General features: G+C 48.6%; 2 protein-coding genes and 1 long non-coding RNA gene across 4 annotated transcripts in view; 1 reads left to right on the top strand and 2 right to left on the bottom strand.

Annotated features, from left to right (window-relative positions):
* Positions 1-1084, bottom strand: part of TGM4 (transglutaminase 4) — a 61018-nt gene extending 59934 nt beyond the window's left edge. The window contains exon 1 of the mRNA XM_073333138.2: positions 1021-1084. The gene's annotated coding sequence lies outside the window, so the exon portion shown is untranslated. The remainder of the gene's footprint in view (positions 1-1020) is intronic.
* TMEM42 (transmembrane protein 42) lies at positions 1029-17187 on the bottom strand. Of its 2 annotated transcripts, XM_078851729.1 has the most exons (4): positions 16981-17187; positions 3807-3953; positions 1860-2017; positions 1029-1092 (listed from the first exon to the last, which is right to left on the bottom strand). In XM_078851729.1, exons 1-3 carry the CDS (start codon positions 17137-17139, stop codon positions 1874-1876), a joined length of 450 nt encoding a protein of 149 aa, XP_078707855.1. In that variant the 5' UTR covers positions 17140-17187; the 3' UTR covers positions 1029-1092; positions 1860-1873. The 2 variants fall into 2 exon arrangements, with proteins under 2 accessions (XP_078707855.1, XP_073189242.1); XM_073333141.1 differs by lacking the exon at positions 1029-1092 and having other exon boundaries at positions 1421-2017.
* Positions 17188-17321: 134 nt separating this feature from the next.
* LOC140907365 (uncharacterized) overlaps positions 17322-21985 on the top strand; it is a 28881-nt gene continuing 24217 nt past the window's right edge. The window contains exons 1-2 of the long non-coding RNA XR_012157474.1: positions 17322-17544; positions 18597-18689. This is a non-coding gene — a long non-coding RNA (uncharacterized LOC140907365). The remainder of the gene's footprint in view (positions 17545-18596; positions 18690-21985) is intronic.

Consider the following 21985-nt stretch of genomic DNA (forward strand, 5'->3'; position numbering starts at 1 on the left):
AAAACGTAAAAGGACACCACTGTTAACATTTAACACTCTTTCCAAAACCCCAAACAGCTCTATTGTCATAGAAAAAGAAAAACAGTCATGGTCCATAAGGCTCTGATATCACTACACCAGGAATATCGTACTCCAATCAGGGCACCTTATGGGACAGATACAGTATTGACACATTTGAGGAAATTCAACAACAAAACTGATGTGGAGTCTAGTGGGATTGGTTTATGAGGAAAGATTTCAAGGCACGGAACTCGGTTAAGCATTGACAAAATGGAGGAGTCATGATAACGGGCTATAAATATGTGACGAATGTAAACACCCAGGAGGGGGAGGAATTTTTTCTAGTGCGTTGAATAGGACAGAGATATGACTGGGGCTCGTAGGATGCAAGTAATATTTAGGCTAAAGATATAGAAAAAACTTCCTAGCAGTGAGGTATCCTGTGATGAGCCTCTAAGGAAAGCGGTGGAACACCCATTGTTTGGGACATTTAGAACTAGACAGGGGAACAATCCACCCCAGTCAGTGAACAGACTGCAGCAGATGAATTGACAGGTCTTTTCCATCTCTACAGACTCTTAGCCAAACCTTGCTTTCCAGTACATCCACGCAACCCTAGCGACGTCAAAGAGTTTACATAAGAATGAACAGGAGCAGAGTTCGGGCCAATGATTCGATACGCCATATCCCACTTTTGCCTTGTTGAAATGTAAAACAAGAATTGCACCATTGGCTTGGAGAGACAAGAGTTCGCATCTGACTACTTGAATATCCACCAGGCAACACTGTGGCATATATTATTTACCAAGAACATAGTGCTGGGTGCCACCAGTGTACAGAAATGAAACAGTTTCTGTGTTGTTCTACTTCATGGTACAGTACAAATGCTTTAGTTCACCTTAATCCAGCCCTGTTGTCACAGTCTCTGAGGTTCTAAACAGACACTGTAACCGGGAAATAGCTGTACTATTTTCTATAAATACAATGCACGGCTGTGTGTGTTTATGATGGGTCACTTACCATGGAGTTAGAGCAAAAGGGTTGTTAGAGGATCCAAGCAGGAAAGGTAACACAATAACATAGATGAGGGTCCTGAAGAAGCAATGGAGAAGCTGTTTATTGGGGGAATAACCCCTACCAGACTCCAGCCAGGCTAGAGTGGATTGTTCTTCCTAAGGCTAAGCCAAGGATCAAAAGGAGGATACTAAACGTTAGAGGACCCTAGGCCTAGAAAAGGGTGAGGGCCACAGGAGTGGCAAGAGGCTGCCCTGGGAGTGTCAGTGAGAGCTGACAGACTGGCAAGGGGACACAGAGACACAGCAATTGCAGCAGGGGCAGTCAGCTTCTCACAAGTGTAGACAGAAACAAGAGGGCTGGCTGAGACACATGAAAGCTGGCAAGGAAAGATTAAGGCTTAGGCTAAAGGGAAATCTGCATGTAGCCTTTTAATGTTTGTACTCTTTGCTCTGTGGGAATGAATACATAATGCATTGTGTTGAAGAAGCTGTTCTGAGTCACTTTTAACCACTTTGCTGGTCTCAGGTCCCCAGAGCGAAAAGGCTTACAGATGCCTAACTCAGCTGGGCCTTGGTACACGTGATTGGGAAACAAGGAGTCTGACACTCAGAGCCAGACTGGTTGGACTGCATGGTTCCACCCGGAGTGAGGAGCAGGAAGTCAGGCTGTCACTTAAGGGGAGGGAGTTAAAAAAAAAAATCGAAGCACAGTTCGCCCTGTAACCATGACAGCAACATTCCAAGGAGAATCATCCAAGGAGCAAGTCTGTGGAGCATCACCCACTTACAGCATAAAGGCCCAAAGGCTGATTTTGTTATTAGATTGTTGACATAGAAACTAACCCAGCAGGTTTAGGTTATTTGTCCTTCTTCTCAAACTGCTGCTGTTCTGTCTGAGGTGAAGCTGTGTGCAGCAGCAGCAGTCCACAGAGTGTCACGCTGATTCCTACCCACCACAAGAGTGCACGAGTCTCTCCAAAGAGCAGCCTGCCCAGGAAAGCCTGAGGGAAGGAAAGAGAAATACATTCACAAGGCAGAGTTGCAAAGAAATCTTCTCCAGTACAAAACCTGGGGCAGATCCTCAGCTGGTGTGTACACTGAATTACACCACTAGATGATCTGACCCGTGATTCTTAGTATAAAGCCTGCCTAACAAAACTACTCCAACCGCACCAACAGAAACATCCGCTGCTACTTAGAATCACCGGAGTTAAAGTTGGAAAAGACCTACCAGGTCATCCAATCCACTGTAAAGCCAATACAGGATTGATCCCTGTTGCTTTGTCCAGCCCAGTACAAAAGAAAGACTTGGCAGATGCTGATTTTTGAGTTTTTTTAATAATTCTGACAGATAATGTTGACTTTTAAGCATTCCCCCCCCCAATTTACATATTCACAGCTGTGGGAAATTATGGGGTGTCAAGACAATTATTTAATGACAATAGACGTTGAGATTCAAACAGCTAAAGCTTTATAATCATTAAAACACACAACTGTCAACATCACGTCAAAATATACAAAATAAATATCTTTACATCAAACTTTAAATATGTTCTCAAGCAACATTCTTCTTACTTTGCCCAGCTGTAAATTTGAATGATCCCTGATGGAAATATATTTCAGTGGTTTGTGTGTGTATGGCAAAATTGACGTTTACGGACATTTACTGATTTACTGATCCTTCCAAGCCTTCTCTTAAATGTCCCAAGGGATGGGACTATCCTGAAACACTATTCTGCAGATTAAGATGGGAATATCTTCTTCATATTTGACTTTAATTTTCCTTTTCTTAATTTTATCCCATTACTCTTACTTATAGTCCCTAAATTCTTTTCTCTCTCCTTGGCAAAATTCCCATCAAGTTCAGTGTGCCCAGGATGTCACCTCTCGTATTTAAGTCATCTCTTGGCCAAATGAGCGGTTTTAAACCTTCCTTGCAAATCAATGCTGCAGACCCTGATCTTTTTTGCTGGTCTCCTCAGTAATCTCTGAATATTTTCTATGATCAATATCTTTCTGGAAACAAGGGGACTGATCTAAAGTTCACTGAAGTCAACGGAAAGACTTCACTGGACTTTGGACCAAGCCCATAGTGCTAAAAACTCGACAAGAGTTATCTAAAGAAGGGAAAAAGAGATTAATATATCAGTTGAAGAGTTACAGGTAAGCAGGGACAAGTGTAAAACACCCCATATTCCTAAATGCATCATGGTTTTGGCTTGGGGCTTGGTAAAGAGTGATGCAAAGTAAAAGCGAAACCTTGACAGTGTCTCTCCTCTCCAGGTCTTAAGCATGCACAGTGACAAGGCCAGTCTGTTTCCACCTATCAGAAAATTATGATAAACACTAAACCAACCACTAGCTATTGAGCAAGATAGCGTTCGGTTATGTAGTAGGGAAGAATAATTTCCCTACAGAAATTACTAGGAGAAATTCTATGGCCTGTGTCATGTAGAAGATCAGACTAGATGATCCTTGGTGTGATTATCCCACATCTGCCTAATCTGGAGTTCTTACATTTTCCTCTGGAGTATCTAGGGTGACCAGATGTCCCGATTTTATAGGGACAGTCCTGATTTTTGGGTCTTTTTCTTATATGGGCTCCTATTACCCCCCAACCCCTGTCCTGATTTTTCACATTTGCTGTCTGGTCACCCTAGGAGTATCTGGTGCTGGTCTCAGTTAGAATACTAGCCTAGATGGACCCTGGGGGGTCTGATCCAGGCTGGCAATTCCAATGTCACAGAGGTCCCTTCTGGCCTTCAAATCTATGACGTCAGTTCTACTCACCGAAGAGATGAAGTTGGAGGCTGTTGTTGTCACCGTGGCGGTCGCTGAGGAAGAGGAGTAGTGCAGGGCTTTTGCAAAGAAGGTCCACATGACAGCATTGCACGCAAACACCAGACCGACACATCCTACTCGGAGCACCACATGTAACTGCAGAAGGGGGAGGTGGAAATACAGATTTTTTTCACTGATAGTTGACTCTCCCAATTATTTTGCAAACACTTTATGCAAAATAAAATGTCACAAACTGTGAAATGGCCTGGACCTGAATTACAAACATTATTTTGTGAAATCTCAACTGTTGTGTTTCTACATTTGCCAATATGCTGTATAAAAAGGAGGCAAATTATGAAGACTGTTCTGACATTTTAAATGGATGATACATCAGAGGATGCCCTGTTTTTTCCCACACCACAAAAGAAAGAAAATCTGGAGGGGAAAAACAAAAAGACACACGTGGGAAAAACAGAACGGTTGCTCTTCTGTTTACCACCTACCACTGAATGAAGGAGAATCCCTCAGTAAGTGCTTGATCCTACAAGAAACCAAGCACCCTCAACTCCTATTAGCTTCAAAAGCATTTGATGGAGCACATAACCCTGTAGGACAGGGGTGGGCAAACTTTTTGGCCCGAGGGCCACATCAGGGTGCAAAACTGTACGGAGGGCCGGATAGTGATGAGCTGCCAAAATCTTAACAACAGGTTCCCTCCTCACCCCATGAGGGGGTCGTTGTGCACCCCTGCCACCCAGGACTCCTGCCCCATCCAAACCTCCGGCGTTCCTTGACGCCCCCCGCCCAGGACTCCTGACCCATCAACCCCCCTCCCCTGGCCCCTGACTGCCCCCTGAACCGGGCAGGAGGGTCTCGTGGCCCACCATAGTGGGTACCCACCCCACCCCTAAGAGCCAGAGGCACCTGCCGGAGGACGAGGTGGGGAGTCCCGGTGGTGCTTACCTGGGGCAGCTCCCAGGAAGCATCCGGCAGGTCCCTCTGGCTCCTAGGGGCGGGGAAGCGTAGCTGGGGGGAGCAGGGGGAGCGGTCGCTCCCGCCACTGATCACATCAAAAGTGGCGCCTTAGGTGCTGACTCCCTGGGTGCTCCGGGGCTGGAGCACCCACGGGGAAAATTTGGTGGGTGCAGAGCACCCATCGGCAGCTCCCCATCCCGCGCCTGGCCCCAGCTCACCTCTGCCTCCTCCCTTGAACCCACCACCCCGCTCTGCTTCTCCGACCCCGTCCCACCCCCGCTTCCTGCGATCAGCTGTTCGGCGGGAAGCCGGGGAGGACTGAGAAGCAAGCCACAGCTTCCCGCTCAGGCCGATGGTGGCGGAGGTGAGTAGTTCCCCTGCGCGCCCCCCACCCCGGGTTACCTGCTGCAGCATGGGTGGCCTGACTCGTGCCCCCCGCCCCCCCCCCTGAGCTCACTTCCGCTCTACCTCCCTGGGCCTGAGTGGGAAGCCGCCTCCTGCTTCTCAGCCCGCCTCGGCTTCCTGCGCGAACAGCTGATTCGCAGGAAGCCTGGGGGGGGGGGGGAGAAGCAGAGCGGGGCGGCGTGTTCAGGGGAGGAGGCGGAGCGGAGGTGAGGTGAGCTGGGGCCGGGGAGCTGCCGGTGGGTGCTCTGCACCCACCAAATTTTCCCCTTGGGTGCTCCAGGACTGGAGCACCTGTGGAGTCGGCACCTAAGGTGCCACTTTGGGCCGGTTAAATTTAGAAGCTCTTTTAGAACTGGTTGTCCCTCGCAGAACAACCGGTTCTAAAAGGGCTTCTAAATTTAACAACTGGCTCTAGCGAACCAGCTCCAGCTCACCACTGCGGCCGGGTAGGGAAGGCTGTGCCTCCCGAACAGCCTGGCCCCTGCCTCCTATTCGCCCCCTCCCACTTCCCTGACTGCCCCCTCCTGGGACCCCCCAACCCAAACCACTCCCCCCCCCGGGATCCTACCCCCTATCCAACCCCCCCGTTCCCTGTACCCTGACTGCTTAGACCTATCCACACTCCCACCCCCTGACAGGCCCCCCTGGGACTCCCACGCCCTTTCCAACCCCCCGTTTCCCGCCCCCTGACCGCCCTATCCAATCTGCTCCCTGTCCCCTGACTGCCCTCCAGGACCCCCCGCCCCCAACTGTAGCACTGCTGCGTGCACGCCGCCACCGCCCCCTTACCATGTCGCTCAGAGTGGCAGGAGCTTGCAGCCTCACTGCCCACACGGCGGTGTGGCACAGCGGGGCAGGGGCCGGGCAGGACAGTCCCACGGGCCGGATGTGGCCCCGGGCCATAGTTTTCCCACCTCTGCTGTAGGAGATGTTGAGCTTCTGAGCAGACTTGGAGCTTCTGTTTCTCAATTTCCTTGGCCTAGACCCTGGAGAAGTAAGTACCCTCCAACTGCATCCAAGCTCCACATGTTCTTTATCTTGTGATCAGACTCTAGTTCCTTGGGTGGGGTGGGGTGAACTGGAGACTGCTTCATGGAGGAAAATTCCCTCAGAAATGGATCTATCCTTGCTGGAATATCCCTTAGAAATGCATTATCTGAGAGACCTGCTCTCAGCCTTTGAGCTTCAGGCTACCAAAGAGGAACCAGAGGCCAAAGTTCTTCAAAATCTCAGTCCCCGGATTGACTGTTCTGGGCTGAGAGGAGAAGAAAGGAAACTGAGTGCCTGTGCCCATCTGCCAGTTGCTGCTGTATGTGGGTGTGTGGGGGGGTGTCGCTGGAGCAGAGGCAGTGGGATGTTGGCATATGGAGGTGCTTGTTCTTTGCCGCTGTTGCTCAAGTGATAAAGAAGGAAGAGAAAGCTGTTAGGAGACTAGATAGTTCAGGGGATTGTTCATGGGAATCAGCAGTATTCAGCAGCTGTTCAGGAAATCAGTTCAGTTCAGGCCTATACCGAGTATAAATTAAAGGAGTACTTGTGGCACCTTAGAGACTAACAAATTTATTTGAGCATAAGCTTTCATGAGGGCATTCACCTCATGAAAGCTTATGCTCAAATAAATTGGTTAGTAATTGGTTAATTGCTCTGCACCCACCAAATTTTCCCCGTGGGTGCTCCAGCCCCAGAGCACCCAGGGAGTCAGCACCTAAGGCGCCACTTTTGATGTGATCAGTGGCGGGAGCGACCGCTCCCCCTGCTCCCCCCAGCTACGCTTCCCCGCCCCTAGGAGCCAGAGGGACCTGCCGGATGCTTCCTGGGAGCTGCCCCAGGAAATTTATTTGAGCATAAGCTTTCATGAGGGCATTCACCTCATGAAAGCTTATGCTCAAATAAATTGGTTAGTCTCTAAGGTGCCACAAGTACTCCTTTTCTTTTTGCGGATACAGACTAACCCGGCTGCTACTCTGAAACCTGCGTATGAATTGTTACCTTCTGGCCATTTGCTCAGTTACCAATCTGAAATGAGCTGGTCTTCCACAATTCCTAGAGAACAGATAGCCGCTCCACCAAATCTCCCCCACAACCTGAGTCCTCAGCAGAATGGCCAAAAGGATGAATGGTCCTGCAGAGTGAACTTCTGCCTTGCTAGCAGTGGATCCTGCAGAGCAATACTGCGGAGGCGTGGTTGTAGGGGATCTTACACTGCCACTACCTGTAGTGCTGTACTACACGAGGACTTCTACCTTTGTGGCTGTCAATCGGCACTTTTCATGACCACTAGAATAACTCCCCACTTTACGTTACATTAAAATTGAAAAGGGAAACGAGCCGCATATAATTGTGTGTCTCAAACTAAACAAATAAGTAAAAGAACATACTAAATTGCAGGGGACAACTAATGCCACCACAGAAGGAAGCAACTGGAATGTGGATGTAACAATCACAGATGGAGAATGACTCACTGATAGATTATGCGATAAAATCCAGCCCCTCTGGCTAGCTCAGACTACAAAACGTATGGAAAACACGAACGGTCCTATACTGCTAAGGAAAACAAAACAATCTAGAAAGCCCTCCGATTCAGGCTTCAATGCGTCTAAACCACTTATTTCCTGCGGCACACAATGGGCCGAATTCAGTCCTGGCCTAAGAGAGCGCATTGAACCCTGGAGTTGTGCTTGTTTAAGAAAGGCTGAATTTGATCCAGAATCTGTCCAAAGCATGATACGAAAATCAGATAGAAACCAATTCAGGATCAAACCATTGCTCCTTACAACCCTTCTGCTAGCTATTCTGACACAGTATCTGCAGGGAGACATTAGAGCAGAGGCAAATCACGTTTCTGCTGAGAGGCATTTGAGAGAACAAAGTTGTGTTGTAAATGGTTCTGCACACTCCAGGGAGAGCAGACCCACCAGAGAGAGATCTCTGCGCTACAAGGCAAACATCCAAGTGCAATCCGGCGACTGCTAAATTCAAGCACCTTCCAACACTAGCAAGTTTCTAAGACAAAATGAACCTGCGGGTGTGATTAGAAATAAAACCCAGGGTGTGATCCTGCCATGAGCTCTGGGTGGACAGGCCCGTCTCTCTGTGCATGGCTTGTTGTAGGATCAGGGCCTCGGTCTGGAAAAAGGCTGCAGTTTTGTTTTATTTAAGAACCTTATATTATTTGCAAATCTCCCACTTCCCCCATTAATATACCTGGGTTTCATGCCCTAATCTGCTGTATGTTATGTCCTTGAAGTAAGAATATAGAGAGGTGAGGGAGGAAACTGCAGTGGCAAAAAAGCCCTGCAAACATCCCATGAGTGCATGAGGGCAGAAAACAACAGTTTTTTTCTGTGCGCTAGATTAATGGCCAAGCCTTCATGGTATATACCTTGTGCTAGACACAACTAAATACCTAAAAGAAATCAATCTTCAATTGATATTGGTGTATGAGCCTTTGAACAAACACACTTGGAAGGTGTTGCCTTCTCCATGGGGATTAACTGCTCTTTGCCTCATGCTCAGGTGCCTTAAATAGCAAGGCCCAGGAGGAGGCCTACGTTCATGGTAGGGACAAACTGTTTCCTGCTAACAATAGAGGCAATTGTATTTTGTGAAGTACACAATACCTTGTGGTCAAGATTAAAGACAATGGCCCACATAGCAAATTCAGAGACTGGCTTAATTCTGCAAGTTTTTCTTATTAGGGCCCTGCCACAGGGTATCTGCAGGCTTCCTGGGGGGCGGGGGGGGGGCAGGGATAGCTCAGTGGTTTGAGCATTGGCCTGCTAAACCCAGGGTGGTGAGTTCAATCCTTGAGGGGGCCATTTAGGGATCTGGGGCAAAAATTGGGGATTGGTCCTGCTTTGAGCAGGGAGTTGGACTAGATGACCTCCTGAGGTCCCTTCCAACCCTGATATTCTATGATTCCTCCCTCTTGAGCCTGCGCCCTGTGTTTAGGCTGGTATAATAAAGAATCTTCCACGCCTTCTTTTGCTGGATTGTCCAAGTGTCTTTATTTACAGTGTTTGTGCAGTTCCCAGATCCCCCAACAGCTAGTGACCCACAGACCCTCCCCAGGGTCTCCTGGTTTTTGAGGCTTCCTTCTTTGGTAAGGAGACAGCAATACCCTCTCATGCCTCAGCCCAGCTGTCAGTACTTAGCTCAGCATGTTCCTCTGAGCCAGCCCTCATTAGGGCTTGCAGCTGGGCTCCCTCCTGAATACCTGTGTCTCGTACCCCTGGCCGGAGAGCAGGCTGCAGGCAGCATTTTGGCAGGGCCTTAAAGGGGTTTACCCTTGCCCTGCCACAGGCCCTGATTTGACTTTACAGCAGGTCTTTGCATACAGCTTGTTCAGGATGAAACTGCACACTGGTCATGTCTACTCAACCCCAGTGAGCCAGTTTATACCTGTGCTCCATTGTTTATACTGTAAAAAGAAAAGGAGTACTTGTGGCACCTTAGAGACTAACCAATTTATTAGAGCATAAGCTTTCGTGAGCTACAGCTCACTTCCTCAGATGCATATCGTGGAAACTGCAGCAGGCTTTATATATACACAGAGAATATATACACAGTTTATACTGTGTCCTCCAGTGGGCTGACTGTAGGCGACTAGGGTGAGATTTTGAAAACACTCCGCATTGGCCTAACTCTGTTCCCACTGAAGTTAGTGGTAAAGCTCCCTTGACTTCAACGGACGCCAAGTTAGGCTAAGGCTGAGCACATTTGAAATTCCCTCCCTCAAAGTCCTTAACGGGGTGAGTCCTCCCACTCCATACGCACCACTTCTTTGGTGAGCCTTGTCACAAGGGGTGATTGTGTTCAGACACCAACTGCCTCTTGGGGTTTCTCCTGCTGTGTCCTGGGTCAGTGAGTGCTGGGGTGGGCCTGACGATGCTGAATTTGCTTCCCTTTGTGCTAGCCCCTTCTTCATAGCTTGGCCCTCTGCCCCTTTGTCTCAGACAGTCTCAGCTTTCTCAGGGGAGTGTTACATTTCTGTATAGTGTTACTGTTGGGCAGGGGGGTGTGGGAATTTAGAAATAAAAACCCAACCTCTACATTTTAACTAAATTCAACATATTATTTTTATATTTTAAAAGGACCCAACAAGATGTGCCTGTAACAAAAATACTTCTCATTACCAGGCTAGGTGATCATAATGGTCCCTTTTTTGTCTTAGATTATTTAGAATTTAGATTATTTAAGTTCTAAATTCTTGTTCAAGATGGAGTTAGAAACAGGCAATTGGGAGAAACAACTTGCTTTTAAAAAAGAAAATCTGTCATGTACTTCTGTACAGATATGGACTGGCTACAGAGCTTCCTTATACACACCGGATGTGTTCATTGTAAGATCCTTTAATGCTCTGCCAGGTATGGTTAAGGTTAGCTTAAATAAGGTATTTTACAGAGCGGCACCTAGCAAGTGAACAGTACACTAGCGTTTAGCATTCCACTGCACAAAACAGACATGCTGGTCATCCCTGCTTCAAATAAAAATTAGCAAAGCTGGTCACCATTTTTAATTTTTTTCCCGTCATTATGGAGAGGATCAGCGTTTTTTGGAATTTCAAAATTTTGAATATTTTTGAAAATTAAAAAGGGTGGAGGAGGATATGCAAAAAAAATTAACCAGCTCTAATAATTAGAAAGGGTGAATTTCCCATTTCCTGAGTTAGGGCCTGATATGTCCAATCCAGTTTTTTGTGGTTTTTCCTTTGGACCTCAAATTGTTCTAGCCTGTGTAAGTGTCTAGACTCTCTGACATACTTTTTGGTGTGTGCTTTAAAAACTTCACTAACCTCATCATACATAGTTGCTCATTATTTATGTGATGCAAAATAATTGTGGTCTCTTGGCATTTGTAATCCAGCAAGTACAATTTTGGATCTGTCGATAATGTTTGCTACGTGACTAAACAATTCTCCCCATGTGGTTTTTCATATTGCCTACACCTGCAGCCTCACCTCTTGATTTAAATCAGAAATAATCTTTTACTGTATGCGTATGCAAATCCAAACCAGACGTGATACATACTTCTGTTTGTAAACATTGTGGTAACTAAAATAGGAAATCAAAATGTAAAACAGCAAAGACCTTTGACCACTGAACAAAGTTAAACACAGAATCTGAGGCGAGGCATGATGGAAATCAATAACTGCATCTAGTTTTTTTTTTAACGAAAGGAAAAGGAAAGAGAAAAAGAACTGGAAGGAGAAGAGAAAGCTCTTAGCAAGAGAACAAATGTTTCCTGTTTATTTTGAAGTGCAATAATATCCACCAATTACATGAAAAATTATGGAATAAGGCTACAAATAAGATCATTCTGGGTTGGACTGCAGCCATTTCCCATATCATGCTAGCTTCCTCCCTTGTACAGTTTTATCAAAAATGGCACCAGAAACTTTTGATCCTATTTATTGGCTTTATATTCACAGTTACTGCTGTGCATTTGTCAGTCTCATGTTAACTACAACGACATTGCGCTATGAATTGCTGAGTTACAGTATAGCATGTTAAGGAATGATTTTGGCATTCATCTAAGAGGAAAACCACCCAGGCATTCCTGAGGAATCGGTGCAGGGATGCTACATCTAAGAGGGACCTCAGAGACTTTAAGGTCAGAAGGGACCACCATGATCATCTAGTCTGACCTCCTGCACACTGCAGGCCACAGAACCTCGCCCACGCATTCCTGTCACAGACCCCTAACCTCTGGCTGAGTTACTGAAGTCCTCAAATCATGATTTCAAGACTTCAAGTTACAGAGAATCCACCATTTACACTAGTTTAGACCTGCCAGTGACCCATGCTTCAAAGGAAGGCGAACCCCCAATCCCCTCCGGGTCTCTGCCAAACAGACCCGGGGAAAAATTCCTTTCCAACCCCAAATATGGCAATCAGTTAGATCCTGCGCATGTGGGCAAGATCCACCAGCCAGACATGTGGGAAAGAATTCTCTGTAGTAACTCAGAGCCCTCCCCATCTAGTGGTGCATCACCAGCCATTGGAGATATTTGCAGCAAAGAATCAAATAAGCAATTTATTTTCTGTCACAAAGGTACGAACCATGAGAAGAAAAGCCATAACAGCTGAAGGAACAACTCCACAGCCAGTGGTTTCAGAGTGGATACATGAAGGAATCCTGTGAACTTATGATAACGATTTGAATGTATTACAAAGCTTTAGTAGAGAGAGGGATGACCACATTATTTAGAAATACAATGATTACAGCAACTATCCCAGGGCTATCCATCTCTCTTGCTGTAGGCCATAGCTTTTGTCTATAGCTCTCACTCCCACGAGTGTGGCTGTAAACACTTCACTATTGGTGAAAACACTTAATTCTTTTTTACATTAGGCCCCGTCCCTAGGTGACGCAACATCAGGAATATACAGGAGGAGTCATTCTGCACTGGCTCAGCCAGTTGTTGAACTGCTCCTTGCTGCTGTCAAGGCTCCCTGTGTAGGGTTTCATGAGTCACAGCATTAAAGGTAAGCTGGGTCTCCAAGGATCACAATGGGCATTTCGACTTCCCCTACGGTGATCTTCTGGTCTGGAAAAAAAGTCCCGGCTTGCAGCTTCCTGAACAGGCCAGTGTTCCAAAAGATGCGTGCGTCATGCACCTTTCCAGGCCAGCCTGCGTTAAAGTCAATGAAACGCTCACGGTGATCCACAAGCGCCTGGAGAACCATTGAGAAATACTCCTTCTGACTAACGTACTCTGAGGTCAGGCAGGGGGGGTGCCAGAATTGAAATATGCATGCCATCTATCATAGAATCATAGACTATCAGCGTTGGAAGGGACCTCAGAAGGTCATCTAGTCCAACCCCCTGCTCAAAGCAGGACCAATCCCCAACTAAATCATCCCAGCCAGGGCTTTGTCAAGCCTGACCTTAAAAACTTCTAAGGAAGGAGATTCCACCACCTCCCTAGGTAATGCATTCCAGTGTTTCACCACCCTCCTAGTGAAAAAGTTTTTCCTAATATCCAACCTAAACTGCCCCCACTGCAACTTGAGACCACTACTCCTTATTCTGTCATCTCCTACTACTAAGAACAGTCTAGATCCATCCTCTTTGGAACCCCCTTTCAGGTAGTTGACAGCAACTATCTAATTCCCCCTCATTCTTCTCTTCTGCAGACTAAACAATTCCAGTTCCCTCAGCCTCTCCTCATAAGTCATCCGTTCCAGTCCCCTAATCATTTTTGTTGCCCTCCGCCAGACTCTCTCCAATTTTTCCACATCCTTCTTGTAGTGTGGGACCCAAAACTGGACACAGTACTCCAGATGAGGCCTCACCAATGTCAAATAGAGGGGAATGATCACATCTCTCCATCTGCTAGCAATACCCCTACTTATACTTCCCAAAATGCCATTGGCCTTCTTGGCAACAAGGGCACACTGCTGACTCATATCCAGCTTCTCGTCCTCTGTAACCCCTAGGTCCTTGTCTGCAGAACTGCTGCCGAGCCATTCGGTCCCTAGTCTGTAGTGGTGCGTGGGATTCTTCCCTCCTAAGTGCAGGACTCTGCACTTGTCCTTGTTGAACCTCATCAAATTTCTTTTGGCCCAACCCTCTAATTTGTCTAGGGCCCTCTGTATCCTATCCCTACCCTCCAGCATATCTACCTCTCCTCCCAGTTTAGTGTCATCTGCAAACTTGCTGAGGGTGCAATCCACACCATCCTCCAGATCATTTATGAAGATATTGAACAAAACCGGCCCCAGGACCGACCCTTGGGGCACTCCACTTGATACCGGCTGCCAACTAGACATGGAGCCATTGATCACTACCCGTTGAGCCCGACAATCTAGCCAACTTTCTATCCACCTTATAGTCCATTCATCCAGCCCATACTTCTTTAACTTGCTGGCAAGAATACTGTGGGAGACCATGTCAAAAGCTTTGCTAAAGTCAAGGAACAACACGTCCACTGCTTTCCCCTCATCCACAGAGCCTGTCATCTCGTCATAGAAGGCAATTAGATTAGTCAGGCATGACTTGCTCTTGGTGAATCCATGCTGACTGTTCCTGATCACCTTCCTCTCCTCTAAGTGCTTCAGAATTGATTCCTTGAGGACCTGCTCTATGATTTTTCCAGGGACTGAGGTGAGGCTGACTGGCCTGTAGTTCCCAGGATCCTCCTTCTTCCCTTTTTAAAAGATGGGTACTACATTAGCCTTTTTCCAGTCATCCGGGACTTCCCCCGATGGCCATGAGTTTTCAAAGATAATGGCCAATGGCTCTGCAATCACATCCGCCAACTCCTTTAGCACTCTCGGATGCAGCGCATCCGGCCCCATGGACTTGTGCTCGTCCAGCTTTTCTAAATAGTTCTGAACCACTTCTTTCTCCACAGAGGACTGGTCACCTCCTCCCCCTGCTGTGCTGCCCAGTGCAGCAGACTGGGAGCTGACCTTGTTTGTGAAGACAGAGGCAAAAAAAGCACTGAGTACATTAGCTTTTTCCACATCCTCTGTCACTAGGTTGCCTCCCTCATTCAGTAAGGGGCCCACGTTTTCCTTCACTTTCTTCTTGTTGCTAACATACCTGAAGAAACCCTTCTTGTTACTCTTAACATCTCTTGCTAGCTGCAACTCCAGGTGTGATTTGGCCTTCCTGATTTCACTCCTGCATCCCCGAGCAATATTTTTATACTCTTCCCTGGTCATTTATCCAATCTTCCACTTCTTGTAAGCTTCTTCTTTGTGTTTAAGATCAGCAAGGATTTCACTGTTAAGCCAAGCTGGTCGCCTGCCATATTTACTATTCTTTCTACACATCGGGATGGTTTGTCCCTGTAACCTCAAAAAGGGTTCTTTAAAATACAATCAGCTCTCCCCCTCATGTTATTCTCCCAGGGGTCCTGCCCATCAGTTCCCTGAGGGAGTCAAAGTCTGCTTTTCTGAAGTCCAGGGTCCGTATTCTGCTGCTCTCCTTTCTTCCCTGTGTCAGGATCCTGAACTCAACCATCTCATGGTCACTGCCTCCCAGGTTCCCATCCACTTTTGCTTCCCCTACTAATTGTTCCCGGTTTGTGAGCAGCAGGTCAAGAAGAGCTCTGCCCCTAGTTGGTTTCTCTAGCACTTGCACTAGGAAATTGTCCCCTACACTTTCCGAAAACTTCCTGGATTGTCTGTGCACTGCTGTATTGCTCTCCCAGCAGCTATCAGGGTGATTGAAGTCTCCCATGAGATCCAGGGCCTGCGATCTAGTAACTTCCGCCCCTCCGCAGTTAGGGAAACACATTTGTGCAAAGTCAGCCACAATGTCATGCACGTTACCCAGAGTCATGGTTCTTCTGACCAGGATGTGATTAATGGCCCTTCAAACTTGCCATCAACACGTTTCCAATGGTCGACTTTCACATTCCAAATTGGTTAGTGACCGATCGGTAGCTGTCTGGAGTTGCCAGCTTCCAGATTGCAATAGCCACCCGATTCTCCACTGGCAGGGCAGCTCTCAGTCTCATGTCCTTGCGCCGCAGGGTGGGGGTGAGCTCCTCACACAGTCCCATGAAAGTGGCTTTTCTCATCTGAAAGTTCTGCAGCCACTGCTCGTCACCCCAGACTCGCATGACGATGTGATCCCACCACTCAGTGCTCGTTTCCCGACCCCAAAAGTGGCGTTCCACGGTGGTGAGCATGTCCGTGAATGCTACAAGCAAACTCGCATCATAAGCGTTACTCGAGTCAATGTCATCGTCAGAGTCCTCACTGTCACTTTGGATCATAAGGAGTAACTCGACTGCCAAATGTGACATACTGGTGAGACTCCTCAGCACTTCAGGATCCATTCCCGCAGACCGAAAGGGAAAACAGAGTGCGCAATACAAAAAACGTTGAAAGATGGCGCCAAATGTGGATGGAAGCAAAGGGAATGCTGGGATGCAAACCGATGCATCACAGGGCGTTGGGACAGGACCCAGAATGCCCCACACTCCCCGTCCCCTTTCCACAAGCCACAGCGCCAGAATGGGAAGAGGGGCTCCGTGGGAAGCGCCAGAATGGGAAGAGGGGCTCCGTGGGATAGCTGCCCATAATGCACCATTCCCAATGCCGCTGCAAGTGCCACAAATGTGGCCAGGCCAGTGCACTTGTCAGCGTGGACACACTGCAGCGCATTCCCTGCTGCACTCTCAGAAGGCAGGTTTAACGCACTGCGCTCTACATCTGCAAGTGTAGCCAAGCCCTGGGACTTAAATTCTTGTCAGTTTCGTTTTCACAAGGGAAGAGGGACACAGAACAGAACTGCTAGGGGCAGCAATATAGGACACAGGGTGCACACTGAAGGGTCTTGCAACGTCCTTCTTTTCTCTCTGAAAGGATGGCTCACAGCTTCATCCAAAATATGGCCTGTCCTTTTAATGGAAAAACTTTACCCCTAAGCACATCCACAGGAGAGGGGACAGGTATTTACGTACACCCAAGGGGAAGGCTGCCCAGCCAGCACCTCTGGATATTACCCTGCTCCTGACAAAGCCATACCCAAGGGTCGGTGGAGCATGTTCACGTTTTATCGGAGCTCTGCCTGAGCTCCCCCGAGGCACAAGGAAGGGCGAGGGGCTCGGGGCTGACGGCGCCGGGACGGGTGCGCGCCGGCGTGGCTCTGGGCAGCCGGGAGAGCAACTGCAGCGGTGCTGGGGCTCCTGGGGGACCGGCTCGGGCACGGACTGCGCGTCTCTTCCAGGGCAGATCACGCAGGGGCTGGTTTCTCCGCCTCCCCGCGCCGCCGCCGCCGCCCCCGATGAGGGAAGCGGCGCTCAGTGGCCAGCCAAGGCCGGGAGCAGCTGCCCGGCTCTTACCCAGACACAGGCGCCGGCGGCCGCCTCCTCCCCTCCGGCCGCAGCGGCACACGCCTCCCGCAGGTAACCGGCGCCCAGAGCCAGTTTAGCGGAGCAGGCGGCCAGCGCCCCCAGCAGGCCGGCCGCGGCCGAGTGCGCGGCGCCCCAGCCGGCCCGCATCGCAGCGCGGCCCCAGCCCGGCGGCGGAGCCACGTGGCGAGGCAGCCGGCGGCTCTTCCGGGTCTCTGGCGAGCTCACGTCACGTGACGGCCCGCCCCGCCTGCTGGCTGCACAGCGCCCCCGCTCCGAGCTTCCTTGTCTGGGGGGCGGGGGGGGCGTCCGCTGCTCCCGCCCCTGCACTACTCTGCGCACGCGCTACAGCCGGCTGTGGGAGCGAGGCTGGAGTAACTGCCTGACTGGGCACGTGGGAGCTTTGCCCTGCTCGAGCTCCTCTGCGCGGGAGAGAGTCTGCCGGGCTTCGTCGCACGCGCCGCTACGACCAGTCACATCCGAGCCATCGGGGCCTGCCGCTGCAGCGGCTCGACCTGCGTGTGAGCTGAGATCGTTCCAACCAGCTCTTGTCCGGTAGGTCGCGCTCTGGGACCCAGCTGTTGAAAGAGGTGTCCTTGCTCATCAGGGCCGGTGTAGGTCCCAGAGGAGCTGGATCGTTTCATTACTGATGAATGAATGGCTAGGGTTTGGTCAAGGGTATTTTTAGTAAGAGTCACGGGCAATGCACAAAAATTCAGGGGCTGTGAATACCCTTGACTAAATCTTAAGGGGGTCACTGCTGGGGGGAAGCCGGGGGCTGCTGCTACTGGGGGCTGCTGCGAGCGGCTGCACCGGCCGCCCAGAGACCACTGCTCAGGCAGTCCCCTGGGCCAGCCGCACCGGCCGCTGCTTGGGAGGCTCCCGGCAGCTAGCCCCGGGGACTGGCTGAGCAGTGGCCGATGCGGCTGGCTGCGGGGCCGCCAGAACAGCTGGTTGCAGAGCCCCTCCAGCAGTGGCTGATGTGCCCAGCCCCGGGGCCACCCGAGCAGCTGGCCCCAGAACCAGCTGCTTGGGCGGCCCTGGGGTCAGCCACACTGGCCCCCGCAGAAGTCACGGAGCTCTACTGATGGGGTAAATAAAATACTTCACTTGAGAGGAGCAGTCCATGTGTTCTCACATTGGCCCCTGCTCACGAAACCTACCTTGGCTGCCACTATGCTGACTAATTCTAGGCTGAACCTTTCTAGGGAAGGTTAAATACAAAAAAGTATTGGTGGCTTTTCAGCTTGAGTCATAATGAGACAATCTGGTTCTGGACCTCTTCCAGGCTACTTTGTTTTATGAAGACTGCTAACGTGACAGATCTGTGGTCAGCGACTGCTGGGGCCTGATGGCCAATGATCGATCTTGGTCATGCTCCCTTTGTGAGCTTCCATTGGCACTGCTGAACATAGAGTGTTGCTGTTGTAAATAAGGACCATCACACATATTCCAGAATTGTTTCCCTGTACATCAAGTTATGCCTGGAAGGCAGTGGTAATGGCCTAATAGTACTCACTCATAGGCTAAGTTTAATACACCCCAATGCTGTTTTTGTGTGTGGCTTGTTTGCATGTTGATATTTTTTTCTTTTTATATACATGGAGACCTTTCAGCCATGCATCAACATTAGAAATAGGAAAGATCAATTAAGCTCACCTTGCCCCTCTACCTTCCTGGGCCATCCTAGGACACTGAAGGTAAGATTATACCCTTATGAAAAGCACAAGGAAGTCTTTACTGACCACAAGTTGTCATAATACTGAGTTAACAGCAAACGCACAAAGTGACAACTTCAACAGCACAGTGCCTCACACTAGAGCTTTGGTTCAGTACTATATATATATATATATTATAATTTTAGTGGGTTGTGTTTATATACATATAATATACACACATTTTAACAAATATATAAAGGGCATAGGTTGTGGGGAGGAGTCAGTTTTCATGGTTTATATAATGTTCAATGGTCTGGTGGAAAATTTTTAGATGCAAACAAGATAGCAAAGACTATATGCATGTGGATGGGTGGCAGGGTATGTAGAAGAGAGTGATCAACATCTTCTGAATTTTCAAATTTCAATTTTTAAAAATTACTAATAATAATCCTCTCTCTCCAGCACACCAGCTCTGGTAGACAGATATAATGCAGAACATCCATTAGAACAAGAAACACATAACTAACCCGAGTAGCCATATTATTCTGTTGTTTTCCACTCCCCCATTTTTCCTCACCCCTTTGTTCGTATTATTGTATCATGTCAATTTTAGACAAGGTGAGCAAAGAGCACCACCTACTTACCTACAGCACTGAATTTTTCCTTGAGAAGAACGGACAAGGTCCCACTCTGTTCAGCTTGCGAAATGAGAGGCTCACAACCTGAGGTGGTAGGTTTACTGGCCAGAATAACCACAGTCAATTTTGTGGAGGTCTTAAAACAAAAATGTAGCCCCAGCTCATTTCCCTATCTCTCTAAACAGAAATTCTTTTCTGTGTGCAGATATAATGGCTCTTCCATTGAAATGGAGCTCTCCTCATGGAACTGTCTCTCCTTTCTGAAAGGGGAGAAGGGGCATTGTTCCCCTCTCAGCCCTGTGGGGATTACCCAGTAAAAGCAGTAGAGCTCTTTGCTTTTGCTATAGCAACCCTCTGCACTGCACTTTTGTAAAGGGGGATCCAAGGAGAGCTACAGTCAGATGTGGCTCTGGTAGAGCAGCTCTAATGAGGCTGGACTGCCAAGGAGTGGAGGACAGGAGCTGTTGGAATGTGTATGGGTGCATAAGGTCTTCACCCAGCTGGTCCTCGCCTCCTGCAGACTCCAGAGGATCTGCCGAGTTCTGCAGCGGAACCACAACTCATTCAGCTGAGGCGCACAGGTAGGTAAACCTTGCCACCCCCAGAATGAGTTGGAGTCATAGTTTGGGGGGACCTCCATGAGAAGATCCTGTAACAGATGCCAGCCCTCCCTAACGTCCCATAATTCTTCCAGTTTCTACATAGTAGTCATGAAATTACTAATTGAGGCTTAGATCTATTCATTTTGCAAGCAAGAGCACACACATTTTATATACATAATATATAGAAATAAAATGTGTGTCACTCATTACCCCTGGGGTCCAACAAACAGCAAATAGTGCCACAGGAGGCCGCCTTCTCCACTGCCCCTGTGGTACATGCACAGGCTGCACAGTGAGGGTCTGATAGGAGGCAAGCTATGGCAATCTCGAATGGGTTGGGGCACTGCTGGATTCACCACCCACGTCACAGGCTGTGGTGTTGTGCTCTAACTGCCGCAAGTGGACTCTGCTGGACTATGTTAACCTGCTCTAGGTACCAAGTGCCCTAACCCCTGCTGACGCTCACCAGTTTGCCTCTGGCTCAGCTCCCACTGCGCGGACTGCAGAGGAGGAAAAGAAGCTGGAGGGGCAGGAGGAGCGGTGGTGGCAAAGAGGGAACAAAACAGAGGAGGGAGAAGAGATGGATCATCCCAGGAAGGACCTAGGCCTGGCCATGATAATTAAAGGCCGTCAGTGGCATAGAAGGGCAGCTTTCCCAAGGCTGCTCCTCCCCATGTCCCTGTTTGAGGGTGGGAAGGATCAGGGGTGCAGTGAGGAGGGGGTAGGTCCCCCCTTGGCCACAGATGCAGAGGGGAGGAGCAAGAGGTCCCTGTTTCTCCAGCAGAAGGAGAGATGGGTTGAGAGAGGTCCATGCAAACTCCCTAATTTTATTCATGAACATCCTAGACGGGTGTGTGCAAAGGGGCGCAAGCAGGGGCATGGCCCCGCCAATAATCAGCAGTGGATGCAGAACTCCTCCCTCCCAGGGCTGTGGTGGGGAGAGCGAGAGAGCTCTGCCCACCGCAGCCACAGGGCTGGAGGAGTTCTGTGCCCCTAGCGTGGAGGATTTCTGCATTCCCCACCAGGCCCTGGTGCAGGAGCTCACTCTCCCTGCCGGTGTTGGAACTAGCCCCGGGGTGGGAGGAGTTCTGGGCTCTGCACCTGGGCCCCGTGTCTGGAGGAGCTCTCTGATCCCCTCCTGTTTTGTACTGTGTTTTTGATTACTAACATGCAGTGTGCAAACTCAGTGAGCTCATACATGTAACCCCATAACATGAGGTTATGGATGCACGTGTGCCTACGTGGTTTGCATATGTTCCCCCCATTAGGTTAAGGAACCTGTATTCTGGGTGCATTACAGGTACAGTTCATTGAAATGGTGAATATACTGCCATTTATTTCTTTGCGTATGATGTATGTGCATGTGACATGGTGTAATGTGTATAAAATGCGTGTGTTTAATGTGCCCCCCACGAAAAGCAGTAACATTTAAAATTCCTGCACACGCCCCGTCCTTAGAAGTCTCAGAGCAAGGTTGGCATCTGTTTGTCTGAAAGAGTGGTGGATCCAGCTCTTCTGAATGAATGAAACACTGAATCCAAATTGTGTACAGAAATGGGTAAAAATGCAGAGTAGTTTCCATGGAAAAAATTGTCAATTTTGAAAAAAATTTTTTGCAAACCAGTTCTGTATTGTGAACTGAGAGCTCTAGTTGAAAGACCACTTCCTACTTCTGCAATCCAAACTATGCCTAGGAGGTGCCTCCTCAGACACACAGAGCGGAAAGGTTCTCTAGGCAGCATTTCAATGGTTTAGAATATTTGAAAACAGGAGTCTGAGGTGGATGGAAATATTAATTCTTTAATAAGTATAACATCTACTGAAGGCACAAAATGGAGTTACAAATAGCAAAACAGAACATTTTAAAATATATAAATTCCTTAACTGCATAGAACAGCTGCTTAACAAGACCCACAGATGTATATAAAATATAAGAGTACTTTACCCTGCTGTCTTATCCCTATCCCTAATAAATTAAACATTTGTGCTGAAAGATCTAACATTTTTTTCTCATTCATGTACTCAGAAAGCTGTATAACTCATTCATTTAAAAACACATTGTTCGTGGAATAGATCACTACCATAGGCTAATCAGTAT

Source organism: Lepidochelys kempii, chromosome 2, assembly GCF_965140285.1.
Source record: "Lepidochelys kempii isolate rLepKem1 chromosome 2, rLepKem1.hap1, whole genome shotgun sequence".
NCBI classification, from domain to species: Eukaryota; Metazoa; Chordata; order Testudines; family Cheloniidae; genus Lepidochelys; species Lepidochelys kempii.

What these genes read in the sequence shown, in the direction of transcription:
- TMEM42 (XM_078851729.1), bottom strand. Translation starts at nt 17,139, where the DNA reads ATGCGGGCCGGCTGGGGCGCCGCGCACTCGGCCGCGGCCGGCCTGCTG. An exon ending in CCGCCGGCGCCTGTGTCTGG is followed by an intron (nt 3,954 to 16,980) that starts GTAAGAGCCGGG and finishes CCCCTTCTGCAG; the next exon opens with TTACATGTGGTGCTCCGAGT. An exon ending in CCTCCAACTTCATCTCTTCG is followed by an intron (nt 2,018 to 3,806) that starts GTGAGTAGAACT and finishes TCCTTCCCTCAG; the next exon opens with GCTTTCCTGGGCAGGCTGCT.